The sequence below is a fragment of the Mastacembelus armatus genome, chromosome 21 (assembly GCF_900324485.2).
Source record: "Mastacembelus armatus chromosome 21, fMasArm1.2, whole genome shotgun sequence".
NCBI classification, from domain to species: domain Eukaryota; kingdom Metazoa; phylum Chordata; class Actinopteri; order Synbranchiformes; family Mastacembelidae; genus Mastacembelus; species Mastacembelus armatus.
In genome coordinates this window covers 24,759,936-24,775,932 of record NC_046653.1, presented here as the reverse complement: position 1 = coordinate 24,775,932, position 15,997 = coordinate 24,759,936, and the positions used below count along the sequence as shown (strand labels likewise).

General features: G+C 41.2%; 3 protein-coding genes across 3 annotated transcripts; all 3 read left to right on the top strand.

Annotated features, from left to right (window-relative positions):
* Positions 1-688: 688 nt before the first annotated feature.
* On the top strand, positions 689-2,034 carry LOC113123842 (trace amine-associated receptor 13c-like). Its single transcript, XM_026296166.1, has 2 exons — positions 689-858; positions 1,218-2,034. Exons 1-2 carry the CDS (start codon positions 689-691, stop codon positions 2,032-2,034), a joined length of 987 nt encoding a protein of 328 aa, XP_026151951.1.
* A 5,212-nt stretch (positions 2,035-7,246) lies between these two features.
* On the top strand, positions 7,247-8,571 carry LOC113123798 (trace amine-associated receptor 13c-like). The gene is made up of 2 exons (XM_026296095.1): positions 7,247-7,416; positions 7,758-8,571. Exons 1-2 carry the CDS (start codon positions 7,247-7,249, stop codon positions 8,569-8,571), a joined length of 984 nt encoding a protein of 327 aa, XP_026151880.1.
* Positions 8,572-11,712: 3,141 nt separating this feature from the next.
* Positions 11,713-13,056, top strand: LOC113123970 (trace amine-associated receptor 13c-like). Its single transcript, XM_026296385.1, has 2 exons — positions 11,713-11,882; positions 12,246-13,056. Exons 1-2 carry the CDS (start codon positions 11,713-11,715, stop codon positions 13,054-13,056), a joined length of 981 nt encoding a protein of 326 aa, XP_026152170.1.
* Positions 13,057-15,997: the final 2,941 nt, after the last annotated feature.

Here is a 15,997-nt window from a genome sequence, read left to right as displayed (position 1 = left end):
TCTGGGGGTGAAAAAATGGTACAGCTGCTGTTTCACCCATTCAACACTTTGAAAACTTCAATAGATGGAGATCGAATCCGTATGTTGTCATTTCCCTCTGCATATTCAGTCATGTCCATTACCTCCACACAGAATCAAATATTTAGTCACATTGTCATTAAAAATGTGAAATTTCCATTATTCATTTTTAACATTGAGTAAAGACGATGACAAACGTGGTTGTTCTTACAGCTGTATATAGTTTCTGTAGACAGGAACGGTCATTGTACCTTTGTTGTACTGAGCCTTCACTGTAAAAGGTGACAGGAATACTCTAACCAGAATTTCTCCTTGTGGATGAATAATGTTCTCTATTTATCTCTATAGTTGGGCGATGGCTGATTATGATCTATGGGGTGAATACATTGGTGTATGAAATCCCCTTACTCTCCTCCTTTGATGGGGGCTCCTGCTGAGTCCCTTGAACTAAATTAAACAAGAAGTGGAAGTGGGGATAGGTGAGGGAAAACAGAACTTTCTTTTTAGCAAAACCATCTTTAGTTGGTTTATCAGTGTGAAACCCACTGTCTGGAAAACTGAATACATTAACACAAGAAACACACAAACACACAGGGAGGAGAGATAAACAAGAGGAGTTATATGAGTCAGCTTAGATCACATAGCCACAGCTCTCTGCAGGGCTCTGGAGATGGAGGTTGAGGATGGAGCAGAGCTCTGCTTTCCACAACTCAACACCTCCTGCAGGAAGCCCACATTTCATGGGACTGATGTTTTGTTTCTTCACATTGGGCTGTATTTTGTCTCTGTGCTCACTGTGGCTCTGAACCTGCTCATCATCATCTCAATCTCCTACTTCAGGCACAGATTCACTTCTCTATGATTTTTGTCTTCAAATGTGAACAGCTGCTGTACATTTACAAGAACTGTCTTTAGGCTTTTACTAAATTATGGATCATGTTGACACACTAGACTTCTATTTCGCCTTCTTGACTGTGAACAAAACGCAAAGGTCTGACTGATATTTGACACCAGAAACCACAGTTCATGTCCTGTCTACTACAAATAATCAGCACTGGTTTCTATCCACTGAACTCAACCAAGTAGTTTTATTTGTCTACACTTAACCATATGGTGACTACAGATGTGGCAGATCAGGAAACATTCAGAGATATTGAACACAACTTGTTGGTTAATGTCACTTTTCTCTTTTCCTCCAGGCAGCTCCACACAAACACTAACACCCTCCTCCTCTCTCTGGCTGTCTCAGACTTTCTCGTGGGCCTTGTGGTAATGCCTGGAGAAATCCTCCGACAAACAGGCTGCTGGTTTCTTGGTGATCTCATGTGTTCTCTATATGCTTACTTGTCCTTCATCATTGCTGCTACCTCAATTGGAAACATGGTTCTGATATCAATCGATCGATATGCGGCTATTTGTGACCCTCTGCATTACCCCACCAGAGTCACTGAGAGAAGAGTGAAATTCTGTGTTTGTCTGTGTTGGCTCGGTTCCTTTTTCTACAACAGTCTCTTTTTTAAGGATGATCTGACTGAACCAGGCAGATATAACTCCTGCTATGGACAGTGTGTGTTTGTCATTAGCTATATTGCAGGAATTGTTGACCTGGTTATGACTTTTATTACTCCAGTTACTGTCATCATAGTTCTGTATATGAGAGTGTTTGTTGTGGCTGTGTCTCAGGCTCGGGCCATGCGCTCTCACATTACAGCTGTCACACTGCAGCGTTCAGTGACTCGAACAACAATGAAGTCTGAGCTGAAAGCAGCCAGGACTCTTGGTGTTCTAGTAGCTGTGTTTTTGATATGTTTCTGTCCATATTACTGTGTGTCACTTGCAGGAGACACCTCAGTAAGTGGCTCATCTGCTGCCTTTGTTCTCTATCTGTTCTATTTTAACTCCTGTCTGAACCCTCTGATCTATGCCTTGTTTTATCCCTGGTTTAGAAAAACTGTTAAGCTCATTGTCACTCTTCAGATTCTGCAGCCTGGATCTCGTGAGGCCAACGTACTGTAGAGAGACTGTGAAATTAGATTTGATTCAAAAAGTCGAAGCAAAAATCCTGTTTTCTTTCTTTACATACAGGATATAAATACAGTATATAATCACTATATGTGTCACTGCACTTCATTTTAATCAAGAATTGCAACTTATGGAAAATTTAATAAAACCTCCAAGCCCCCAACACTGACACCATTGGGGAACATTTACAAGTTGGTAGACACTAAAACCTAAACACAAATAATAATTCCAATATGCTCTATCCCTAAGACTTAGAAATGTGATGGTGGTGAGTGAAGAATTTAGGGACAGAAGATGTTTCAACAGTGGAAAAAACTGAAGTGCAGTATTTTTTACTGACGATTCCACAGACTGGTGGATGTTAAAACAACTGTAATGATGACAGCATTACTACACTACACAGTGAGAACAATGAAACGAAGCCCAATTAGTGTTTCCCACAGACTTAAAGAATGACGAATGAAACTCAGTGTCTTAAGATGTCTCGACTCACCTACTACAAATGTAGCGGTAGTTATATTGTCTTTGCTGCTCAAGTTTTAACTTGCCAGAAGATCTCACAAGTGATGCATTGTCCTGGAAACCTTTGGCCTGTTGCTGTAGTAGCCATAGCTCAAGAAAAGCAAACCCATCTGTTCTAAAAGCTGATAGATGTTCTGAAAGTCTTTGGTTTTTCTGAAAGTCACACAAACATAATGCTCAAGATACCACATCTGTCCATCTACATGTGGAAAAAAAAAAAAGAATGTGGTCCCATGAACAGGAGATGTCTAAAACTCTGCGAGTGAGAGCAGGCGTTTGATTAGTGTGCAGCAGCAGCCTGAGTGTGAGGAGGATTTAGGAATGAGCACAGGAAATAAGTCCAAGCAGCTTTATACCTGAGCTCAGACTGACAGAGCAGAGCACATCTGAGTGAGAGTGGGGAGTGTTTGCAAGTGAGGACAGGGATGTCCAATATTTGAACATCTAACTAAAAGATGACTCTCTAAAAATGGAAGAAATAATCTTCAGTAAAGAGGAGTAAACCCCCAAAGAGCAGTGGTTCACATTGTCGCTTTACAGTAAGAAGGTTCCAGGTTTGAATCCCAATCCTGCATTTTTTATGGACTTTGCATGTTCTACCCATGTCTGTGTGGCTTTACTGCAGATGCTCCAGCTTTCTCCCACAGCCCACAAAGCCGATCATAGACCTCCAGCCTAGGGTGTCCTGGTGCCATGTGCACTGGTGGACACCCTTATGTTTGAACATGGTGTTCATTATGGACAAGCTGCGACTAGCACAGAAGTCCAACAACAGAACACCACTCGGGTTCAAATCGGGGAGGCTGTTTCTCCCAATAAAGCCCCTTTAGGTTTCACTGTCACTGCCCACATGAGCGTTGAAATCCCCCAGCAGAATGATGGAGTCCCCAGTTGGAGCAACTTTCAGCACCAATTCCAGAAACTCCAAAAAGGCTGGGCACTCTGCATTGCTGTTCGGCTCATAGGCCAAAACAACAGTGAGAGACCTGTCCCAGACCCGAAGGCACAGGGAAGTGACCCTCTCATTCAACAGGGAAAACTCCAACATCTGGCGGCTGAGCTGGGAAGCAAACCCACACTAGCCTGCCGCCTCTAGCCACAGGCAACTCCAACTACTAATTACCTCCATTTCTTCTTAATAGCAAAGAATGAAGAATGAATTCTGTTTTGGCTAGACAGCTGGAGATTGATTGCGTCCAGGTAATGAGCCAGCTGTGAAGGGCTTGTGGCTTGAAGATCTACTCAGGTGGAGATCTGGGAGGTCTGGGCTAATGCTCCATCCTCTCCTGGATTTCCTTGTCAATCTCCCACTGAAGAGGTGTCATAATGAAGGTAGTCTGAACAATGGTCCCAGGAGCAGTGTATGAAGTGTCAACTCCATACTTTGGGACAAGAAATCGGCCTTGGTGTTTGTAGAACCTGGGCAGTATGAAATGGTAAAGTATAAATGTGGTGGAAAAGAGGGCCCATCTGGCAAACCTGGGGCTCAGTTGCTGAACCACCCAAATATATTTCAGATTCTTGTGTTCAGTGAGAATACCGTACAGATGCTGAGCTCCCTTCAACTACTCCTCCAAGACAACCTTAAGGGCAAGAGAATCTCATAAGTCGGCTGAAGGCTTCCTCTGCATTTAAGGTCCATTGGAACCGGAAGAGAGACCTTTGTACACCAGCAACAACAAGAAAACACAAGCTCTACCAGAGAATTGGTGGGAGAAGAACCAGAAAAGCCCATGGCTCATATCATAAGTAGCACCAATTTGCATGAAAAAATGAGAAATGCAAATGTTTTGCATTCATACCTGTAATATAATAGAACATAAAAAGGCATAAAAATATCTGGTGGTGAAAATATTCTAGAGTTGCTGCTTCTGTCACATTTCTAACACCAACAAGCTGGGCTGAAGAATGCAGACAACACAAGGAAAAGCAAGGTGACAATGTAATTAGTTCATCATTAAACTGAAATTTCTCAGCAAATAAACAGAAACTGAGCAATAAAGAATCTTTCAAGTCTCTGGAAAGTTTGCAGAACATAAACTAGCATGAACTAGCATCCAAGTAACAAAACAATAAGAGAGTGGGCAAGAGGGCAGGGAGTTGAAATCCAGAGTCTCACCATATTTTCAGAGGTTCTGCATTGCAGATAAACTAGAACCAGGGGGCCTTCTGGAGGACAGCCTCTCCAGCTGGCTGTTCTAGAGGGTGGCTCTGCAGGTGAACTGACGTTCTGGTGAGTAGCCTTGGAGGCGATCTTTCTGGTGTGCAGCCCAGACGGGAAGCTGATGCCAATCGGAGGGTGCAGACAGGTTGCTTGGACTAAGTACTAAGGGGATGATGGGCATGCTGCTTGAGCTTTCAGCTCAGTAAAAATGGGATGAGCTGCTGCCGGTTTCAGAGGCTGGGGTTTGAGTAACATAGTGGGACCTTGAACCAACTGAGATATCAGGACTGGGGCAGACTGTGAGCCTGTGGTGGAGACTGATCGTGAAGAAGACTGAGGGCAAGATAATGACTGTAATGAGTTGGGCTGGATCTGCACGGTGGGTTAGTGGTTAGCACTCTTGCCTCACAGCGAGAAGGCCACAGGTTCGCAACCCGTCAGAGACCTTTCTGTGTGGAGTTTACATGTTCTCCCTGTGCTTGTGTGGGTTTTCTCCAGGTACTCCGGTTTACTTCCACAGTACAAAAACATATATGTCAGGTTGATTGGTGACTCTAAATTGCCCATAGGAGTGAGTGTGAGTGTGTGAGGTTGTTTGTCTCTATGTGGCCCTGTGATGGACTGGGGACCTGTCCAGGGTGGACCCCTGCCTTTCACACAAAAAAAGCTGGGATAGGATGACCCTGGTTAGGAATATGCTGGTAAAGATAAAGGTTCGAAAATGGCTGATTATGGTCCATGTGGTGAATACATTGGTGTATGAGATCCCCTTATTCTTTTCCCCTGATGGGGACTCCTGTTGAGTCCCTTAAATTAGATAAACAGGAGGTGGACGTGGGTATAGGTGAGGGAAAACAGAACTTTCTTTCTACCTTCTTTCCTGCAAAAAAATCTTTAGTTGTTTTGTCAGTGTGAAAACCACTGTCTGGAAAACTGAACGCTTTAAAACACAAAACATGCACAGGGAGGAGGGACCTCAGAGACCAGCAGCCACTGAAACAAAGAGGAGGGAATGAATTGTCTGACATGAGTTCATCTGACTGAACCAGGCAGATTCTGCAGCCTGGATCTCGTGAGGCCAACATACTGTAGAGAGACTGTGAAATTAGATTTGCTTCAAAAAGTACTAGTGAAAAAACTCGTTTCTTTCTTTGTATACAGGATATAAATACAGTATATAATCACTATATGTGTATTTGCACTTAATTAATCAAAGATTGTAACTTATGGAAAATTTAATAAAACTTCCAAGCCTCCAACACTGATACCATTGGGGAACATTTACAAGTTGGTAGACACTAAAAATAAACTGAAATAATAATTCCTATATGCTCTATCTCTAATTGTTAGAAATGTGATGGTGGTGAGAAGCATTTAGGGACAGACGATGTTTCAACAATGGAAAAAACTGAAGTAAAGTATTTTTTACTGATGATTCCACAGACTGGTGGATGTTAAAATCACAGTGATGGTGACGACATTGCTACACTACACAGTAAGAACAATGAAACTAAGCTCAATTAGTGATTCCCAGAGACGTAAAGAATGAGGAATGAAACTCACATTTACTTCACCTGTCTCGACTCAGCTACTACAAATGTAGGGGTAGTTTTATTGTCTTTGCTGCTCAAGTTTAACAGCTACAGCACTAAAGCACCAGCTCTACCACAGAACTGGTGGGAGAAGAACCAGAAAATGGCCTTGCTGATGTTGCAATGTTAAGGGACACCAACTAGTATGAAGACGTGAGAAACTATGCAAGTGTTTGGCATTCATAGCTCTCCGCAGCAAAGTAGAGAGAACATGAAAAGGCACAAAAATCTCTGGGGGTGAAAAAAATGGTACAGCTGCTGTTTCACCCATTCAGACTTCAAAAACTTCAATAGATGGAGATCGAATCCGTATGTTGTCATTTTCCTCTGCATATGCAGTCATGTCCATTACCTCCACACAGAAACAAATATTTAGTCACATTGTCATTAAAAATGTGAAATTTCCATTATTCATTTTTAACATTGAGTAAAGACGATGACAAACGTGGTTGTTCTTACAGCTGTATATAGTTTCTGTAGACAGGAACGGTCATTGTATCTTTGTTGTACTGAGCCTTCACTGTAAAAGGTGACAGGAATACTCTAACCAGAATTTCTCCTTGTGGATGAATAATGTTCTCTATCTATCTCTACAGTTGGACGATGGCTGATTATGGTCCATGGGGTGAATACATTGGTGTATGACATCCCCTTACTCTCCTCCTCTGATGGGGGTTCCTGCTGAGTCCCTTGAATTAATTAAACAAGAAGTGGAAGTGGGGATAGGTGAGGGAAAACAGAACTTTCTTTCTACCTTCTTTCCTGCAAAAACATCTTTAGTTGTTTTGTCAGTGTGAAAACCACTGTGTGGAAAACTGAACACATTAACACAAGAAACACACAAACACACATGGAGGAGGGATAAATAAGAGGGGTTATATGAGTCAGTTTTGCTCAGATAGCTGCAGCTCTCTGCAGGGCTCTGGGGATGGAGGTTGAGGATGGAGCAGAGCTCTGCTTTCCACAACTCAACACCTCCTGCAGGAAGCCCACATTTACGTGGTCTGATGTTTTGTTTCTTCACATTGTGCTGTCCTCTGTCTCTGTGCTCACTGTGGCTCTGAACCTGCTCATCATCATTTCAATCTCCCACTTCAGGCACAGATTCACTTCTCTATGATTTTTGTCTTAAAATGTGAACAGCTGCTGTACATTTACAAGAACTGTCTTTAGGCTTTTACTAAATCATGGCTCATGTTGACACATTAGACTTCTATTCTGCCTTGTTGACTGTTTGTGCACAATGAAACACAAATGTCTGACGTGTTGATATTTGGCACCAGAAACCACAGTTCAGGTTTCTATCCACTGAATTTAACCAAGTAGTTTTAATAGTCTACACTTAACTATATGGTGACTACAGATGTGACAGATCAGGAAACATTCATAGATATTGAACACAACTTGTTAGTTAATGACACTTTTCTCTTTTCCTCCAGGCAGCTCCACACAAACACTAACACCCTCCTCCTCTCTCTGGCTGTCTCAGACTTTCTCGTGGGCCTCGTGGTAATGCCTGGAGAAATCCTCCGACAAACAGGCTGCTGGTTTCTTGGTGATCTCATGTGTTCTCTGTTTAAATATATTTCCTTCATCATTACTGCCACCTCAGTGGGAAACATAGTTCTGATATCAGTCGACCGTTATGTGGCTATTTGTGACCCTCTGCATTACCCCACCAGAGTCACTGAGAGAAGAGTGAAACTCTGTGTTTGTCTGTGTTGGCTCGGTTCTGTTTTCTACAACAGTCTCTATTTTAAAGATGAACTGTCAGAACCAGGCAGATATAACTCCTGCTATGGGCAGTGTGTGTTTGTTATTGATTATATTGCAGGAGTTGTTGACCTATTTATATCTTTTATTGCTCCAGTTACTGTCATCATAGTTCTGTATATGAGAGTGTTTGTTGTGGCTGTGTCTCAGGCTCGGGCCATGCGCTCTCACATTACAGCTGTCACACTGCAGCGTTCAGTGACTGTAACAACAAAATCTGAGCTGAAAGCAGCCAGGACTCTTGGTGTTCTAGTAGCTGTGTTTTTGATGTGTTTCTGTCCATATTGCTGTGTTGCTCTTGCAGGGGACACTGCACTCAAGGTTTCATCTGTATCTTATGTCATTTATGTGTTCTATTGTAACTCCTGTCTGAACCCTCTGATCTATGCCTTGTTTTATCCCTGGTTTAGAAAAACTGTTAAACTCATTGTCACTTTTCAGGTTCTGCAGCCTGGATCTCGTGAGGCCAACGTACTGTAGAGAGACTGTGAGTGAAATAAGATACGCTGTACAAAACATTTTCACTAGATTTAAGAATACAAGTTAAAATCTCTCTCTCTGCATACAGTGCATAATCAGTATATCGGTAAAATGTGTTTGCAACTTATGCTAAGATTATTTTGTTCTCAGTCATTTTATTATGATTTCTGTGTTTATTTTCATAGAGTCTGTTAGTTCATGTTCTAAGAAAGTTAGATAAAAGAAACAGAGCCAATATAAAGATATTTGACATCTATACAGTAGCCCCCTTCTAGGCTGTAGGAAGTGTTGACTCAGGAGACCCCTCTCTAGGCTACAAAAAACACTGACTTGACTGCCCCCTCAAGGTCACAGGAGCAGACTAAAAACCAGGGCTTGGGGCTGACTTGAAACTTATCTTATTAGTTTGTGAGACAGAGTGTTTGAAATCAATTTTACTTGCTGTTATTATAATGCAAAACATGGTTTGGCCTGCCATGCTAGTGTTGGTTCAAACTGCTGTTCATTCAACATTGTCTGTGCCTAAAGAAGGAAGAGTCCAACTTTTGTTAGTCACACAACAGCTAAAATCTCAAGTGGAAATAATCGAAACAATGCAACATCAACTCCTATCTACAAATGACGAAAACATGGAACAGTGGAAAACCTTTCCAGGAATGACCGGCCGACAAAATTACCCCACAGCGACGACTCATCCAAGAGGTCACAAAAGACCCCACAACAATATCCAAAGAACTGCAGGCCTCACTTGCCTCAGTTAACCCTCTGGGATCGACAAACGCACTGGTGCGTTTTGACGCATCTTCTCCCGATAAGGCCGAAACAAACTTAAATTACTCCGTCAATCTTGATCGTACAGATAAAAGAAATATATCATTCAAATCTGAAAAGGGTCTACTTTTAGTTTTATACCATCATAATAAAAACAAAACGTTGTGCTTTTTTTAAATAAAGAAAGCCGACAGGGTGCTCTCTCTGTCTTTTCTGTCTGTCATTTCTCTTCACAGACGCGTAAATAAAACAACCAGAATCTCAGCGAATACTTGGCTCATAAAAATAAGAATCATATGGCTAGAAAGCTTGAAATGTTTTCTTTTAAATGAAACAATTCAAGTCAAAAACAAATCATCACTTTTTATTTAATCCGTATGAACGTAAGGAGAAGTTCGTTTTCTCCTGTCTCACCTCATTACAGGTAATGCGGTCCCGCCTTGTACACTGTCCACTGTTCACATGTAAATAATCTCAGGTGAACCAGGTAAATATGTGCACACCCCCGAGAAATGACACAAAATATCAAACTTCATCATAGAATTTATTCACTTTTTCTGCGCGTTTGGATGATGGCGCGTTACGCACGTGAAGCGGCGCTCCTTACATTCCTCACAGAGACAAATAGTTTAGCTTGTCCTCAGAGTAAAAACACTGATTTTAACTCAAATGAGGATCGTTTGGCTCCTCATTGTGTTGTATTGTACAGCACTAATCCGTCCCATCTACATTGACTGAAAGGCTCATTATGCGCGCCTTTGTCTGGACGTTCAGTGCGTCTTTTGTGTTCTCAGGTAAATCACATGACTATTCATCCTCAGACACACCCTCTTGCATATGGCCTTTCTGGACAAAAAGTGTCTTAGAAAATTTAAATCAGTGTATTGTTTACTGTGAATGTGTGAACAAGATGACATTCACAGCACTCTGAAGTAAACACTTTAGCCTACAACATGCAGGTCTCCAAAGTCTTGTGAACCAATGTCCTGTTTGTGTTTTATGGTCTTATTTCAGTGACAAAAAAATTGCAGTTTTTCACAAACCATGCATAAACACTTTTTTCTAAAAAACACAATCATGTATAAACTTGCTGCTCACATATTATTGTAGCGCAGTTTGTGCTGATTACAGTGTTATCAGACTTTAGACATTAATATGTTTAAAAGCAACTGAAAAAAACACAAATGTCAGGACATGTGAAAATTTGTCCAGGGCCCCCTCAGATCCCAGAGGGTTCAGGTCACTGTTCATGACTCCACCATAAGAAAGAGACTGGGCAAAAATGGTCTGCATGACAGAGTCACCAGATACAAACCGCTGCTGAGCAAAAAAAACATAAAGACTCGTCTCACTTTTGCCAGAAAACATCTTGATGATCCCCAAGACTTTTGGGAAAATACTTTTTGGAAGGTGCATGTCCCAGTACGTCTGGCGTAAAAGTAACACCGCATTTCAGAAAAAGAACATCATATGAACAGTAAAATAAGGTGGTGGTAGTGTGATGGTCTGGGGCTGTTTTGCTGCTTCAGGACCTAGAAGACTTGCTGTGATAAATGGAACCATGAATTCTGCTGTCTAAGAATAAGAAATCACACCACTGTATACTGAGCACAGATTATATTTTTGCTCGCTCAAACAAAAAATTTTTGCTTGAATATAAATTATTTTCGGCAGGATGGTAGCTTAGCAGTTAGCACTGTTGCCTCACAGCAAGAAGAGCCCGGGTTTGCAACCAGTCAGAGTGAATGTGTGTGGTTGTTTGTCTCTATGTGTCCCTGTGATGAACTGGTGACCTGTCCAGGGTGTACCCCTGCCTTTCACCCAAAAAGAGCTGGGATAGGCTCCAGCAGATCCCCGTGACCCTGAGCCAGGAAAAGCGGGTATAGAAGATGGATGGATGGGTTACTAGAGTTGGAACACATTGAAGGTCACAAGGAAGCTGGTTCCATTTTTGTGGAACATTGGACCGGAAAGCAGCTTCAACATATTTGGTTCTGACTTGAGATTCTACCAGGTGACTGTTTCCGAAAGACCTTCAAGACTTTGGCTTTGTTCTTCAAGGAGATATTGTCATTTCCTTTTTCAGAGTGTTCGTAAGATGATGCATCTTATTGAAGTGTGTAACTATGGGAATGGAAAATGCCCAAGAAAGTTTTTTTGCTCCCTTTGAACAAACAGGAGGTGGGAACAAGTGAGGAGCAAACCTAAGATTAAAAACAAATACACACACCCACACACGAAGGAGGGACCTCAGAGACCAGCAGACACTGAAACAAAGAGAAGGGGATGAACTAAGAAAAGGTGAGAGGTAAATCAGTTATATGAGTCAGTTTTGTTCACAAAGCTGCAGCTCTCTGCAGGACTCTGAAGATGGAGGTTGAGGATGGAGCAGAGCTCTGCTTTCCACAACTCAACACCTCCTGCAGGAAGCCCACATTTCATGGAACTGATGTTTTGTTCCTTCACATTGTGCTGTATTTTGTCTCTGTGCTCACTGTGGCTCTGAACCTGCTCATCATCATCGCAATCTCCCACTTCAGGCACAGATTCACTTCTCGATTTTTGTCATAAAATGTGAACAGCTGCTGTACATTTACAAGAACTGTCTTTAGGCTTTTACTAAATCATGCATCATGTTGACACACTAGACTTCTATTCTGCCTTGTTGACTGTTTGTGCACAATGAAACACAAATGTCTGACTGATATTTGGCACCAGAAACCACAGTTCATGTCCTGTCTACTACAAATAATCAGCACTGGTTTCGATCCACTAAACTCAACCAAGTAGTTTTAATAGTCTACACTTAACCATATGGTGACTACAGATGTGACAGATCAGGAAACATTCAGAGATATTGAACACAACTTGTTGGTTAATGTCACTTTTCTCTTTTCCTCCAGGCAGCTCCACACAAACACTAACACCCTCCTCCTCTCTCTGGCTGTCTCAGACTTTCTCGTGGGCCTTGTGGTAATGCCTGGAGAAACCCTCCGACAAACAGACTGCTGGTTTCTTGGTGATCTCACGTGTTGTCTATATAAATATGCGTCCTTCATCATTTCTACTACATCAGTAGAAAACATAGTTCTGATATCAGTCGACCGTTATGTGGCTATTTGTGACCCTCTGCATTACCCCACCAGAGTCACAGACAGAAGAGTGAAACTCTGTGTTTGTCTGTGTTGGCTCGGTTCCTTCTTCTACTACACTCTCTTTTTTAAGGATGAACTGACTGAACCAGGCAGATATAACTCCTGCTACGGACAGTGTGTGTTTGTCATTAGCTATATTGCAGGAATTGTTGACCTGGTTGTGACCTTTATTGCTCCAGTTACTGTCATCATAGTTCTGTATATGAGAGTGTTTGTTGTGGCTGTGTCTCAGGCTCGGGCCATGCGCTCTCACATTACAGCTGTCACACTGCAGCGTTCAGTGACAAATACAAAATCTGAGCTGAAAGCAGCCAGGACTCTTGGTGGTGTTGTAGCTATGTTTTTATTGTGTTTCTGTCCATATTACTGTGTGTCACTTGCAGGAGACACCTCAGTAAGTGCCTCATCTTCTGCCATTGTTCTCTATCTATACTATTTTAACTCCTGTCTGAACCCTCTGATCTATGCCTTGTTTTATCCCTGGTTTAGAAAAACTGTTAAGCTCATTGTCACTCTTAAGATTCTGCAGCCTGGATCTCGTGAGGCCAACGTACTGTAGAGAGACTGTGAAATTAGATTTGCTACAAAAAGTACAAGTAAAAATCCTCATTTCTTTCTTTGCATACAGGATATAAACATAGTATATAATCACAATATGAGTCGCTGCATTTAATTTTATTCAAGGATTGCAACTTATGGAAAATTTAATAAAACCTCCAAGCCCCCAACACTGATACCATTGGGGAACATTTTAAAGTTGGTAGACACTAAAAATAAACTGAAATAATAATTCCTATATGCTCTATCTCTAATTGTTAGAAATGTGATGGTGGTGAGTGAAGAATTTAGGGACAGACGATGTTTCAACAATGGAAAAAACTGAAGTGCAGTATTTATTACTCATGATTCCACAGACTAGTGGATGTTAAAATAACTTTAATGGTGACAGCATTACTACACTACACAGTGAGAGCAATGAAAGTAAGATCAATTTCTGTTTCCCAGAGACGTAAAGAATGAGGAATGAAACTCACAGTTACTTAAGATGTCTTGACTCAGCTTCTACAAATGTAGAGGTAGTTTTATTGTCTTTGCTGCTCAAGTTTTAACTTGACAGAAGATCTCACAAGTGATGCATTGTCCTGGAAACCTTTGGCCTGTTGCTGTTGTAGCCATAGCTCAAGAAAAGCAAACCCATCTGTTCTAAAAGCTGATAGATGTTCTGAAAGTCTTTGGTCATTCTGACAGACACACAAAAGTAATGCTCAAGATACCACATCTGTCCATTCGTGTGACTTCAAAACAGTGAAGTGGAGCTCACAGTGAGTCTATTCATGTTAGAGTAACAATCATTCTATCAAATATCATTGTAATACATGGAATAACCAACCTTTTATGAGTGGGTGTAGACCTGAAGTACACAGAAGTTTTCGAAAAAACAGGATACAGTTACAGCACTAAAGCACCAGCTCTACCACAGAACTGGTGGGAGAAGAACCAGAAAATGGCCTGGCTGATGTTGCAATGTTAACCCTCTGAGGTCTGAGGGGGTTTTTGGGGCCCTGGACAAATTTTGACATGTCCTGACATTTGTGTTGTCTTTTAAACATATTAATGTCTAAAGTCTAATAACACTGTAATCAGCACAAAATTGGCTACAATAATATGTGAGCAGCAATTTTATACATGATTGTGTTTTTGAGAAAAAAGTGTTTATGCATGGTTAGTGAAAGACTACAATTTTTTACTCACTGAAATAAGACCATAAAACACATACAGGACATTGGTTCACAAGACTTTGGAGACCAGCATGTTGTAGGCTAAAGTGTTTACTTCAGAGTGCTGTGAATGTCATCTTCTTCACTCATTCACAGTAAACAATACACTGATTTAAATTTTCTAAGACACTTTTTGTCCAGAAAGGCCATATGCAAGAGGGTGTGTTCTGAGGATGAATAGTCATGTGATTTACCTGAGAAGACAAAAGACGCACTGAACGACCAGACAAAGACGGGCATAATGAGCCTTTCAGTCAATGTAGATGGGACAGATTAGTGCAGCACAATACAAAACAATGAGGAGCCAAACGATCCTCATTTGAGTTAAAATCAGTGTTTTTACTCTGAGGACAAGCTAAACTATTTGTCTCTGTGTGGAATGTGAGGAGCGCCGCTTCACGTGCGTAACGCGCCATCATCCAAACACGCAGAAAAAGTGAGTAAATTCTATGATGAATTTTGATATTTTGTGTCATTTCTCGGGGGTGTGCACATATTTACCTGGTTCACCTGAGATTATTTACATGTGAACAGTGAACAGAGTACAATGCGGGATTGCATTACCTGTAATGAGGTGAGACAGGAGAAAACGGACTTCTCTTTACGTTCATACGGATTAAATAAAAAGTGATGATTTGTTTTTGACTTGAATTGTTTCACTCTAAAGAAAACATTTCAAGCTTTCTAACCATATAATTCTTATTTTTATGAGGCAAGTATTCACAGATTCTGGTTGTTTTATTTACGCGTCTCTGAAGAGAAATGACAGACAGACCGAGAGCGCACCCTGTCGGCTTTCTTTACTTAAAAAAAGCACAAGGTTTTGTTGTTATTATGATGGTATACCACTAAAACTAGACCTTTACAGATTTGAATGATCTATTTCTTTTATCTGTACGATCAGAATTGACGGAGTAATTTAAGTTTGTTTCGGCATTATCAGGAAAAGATGCGTCAAAACGCACCGGCGAGTCCGTCGGCCCCAGAGGGTTAAGGGACACCAACAAATATGAACACGTGAGAAACTATGCAAGTGTTTGGCATTCATAGCTCTCCGCAGCAAAGTAGAGAGAACATGAAAAGGCACAAAAATCTCTGGGGGTGAAAAAATGGTACAGTTGCTGTTTCACCCATTCAACACTTCAAAAACTTCAATAAATGGAGATCGAATCGTATGTTGTCATTTTCCTCTGCATATTCAGTCATGTCCATTACCTCCACACAGAAACAAATATTTAGTCACATTGTCATTAAAAATGTGAAATTTCCATTATTCATTTTTAACATTGAGTAAAGACGATGACAAACGTGGTTGTTCTTACAGCTGTATATAGTTTCTGTAGACAGGAACGGTCATTGTATCTTTGTTGTACTGAGCCTTCACTGTAAAAGGTGACAGGAATACTCTAACCAGAATTTCTCCTTGTGGATGAATAATGTACTCTAAATATCTCGGGCGATGGCTGATTATGGTCCATGGGGTGAATTCATTGGTGTTTGAGATCCCCTTACTCTCCTCCTCTGATGGGGGCTCCTGCTGAGTCCCTTGAATTAATTAAACAAGAAAATGAAGTGGGAATGGGTGTGTCAGGATCTGTGTTTCTGAGTTCCTGTTTTGTGCTTTTATTTTGTAGTTCCTTTAGGATATGGTTTTGTTTTCCCTTGTTCCACTTTACTTTGACCCAATTAGTTGATTGTTTGCACCCTTGCCTCGTTTGTGTT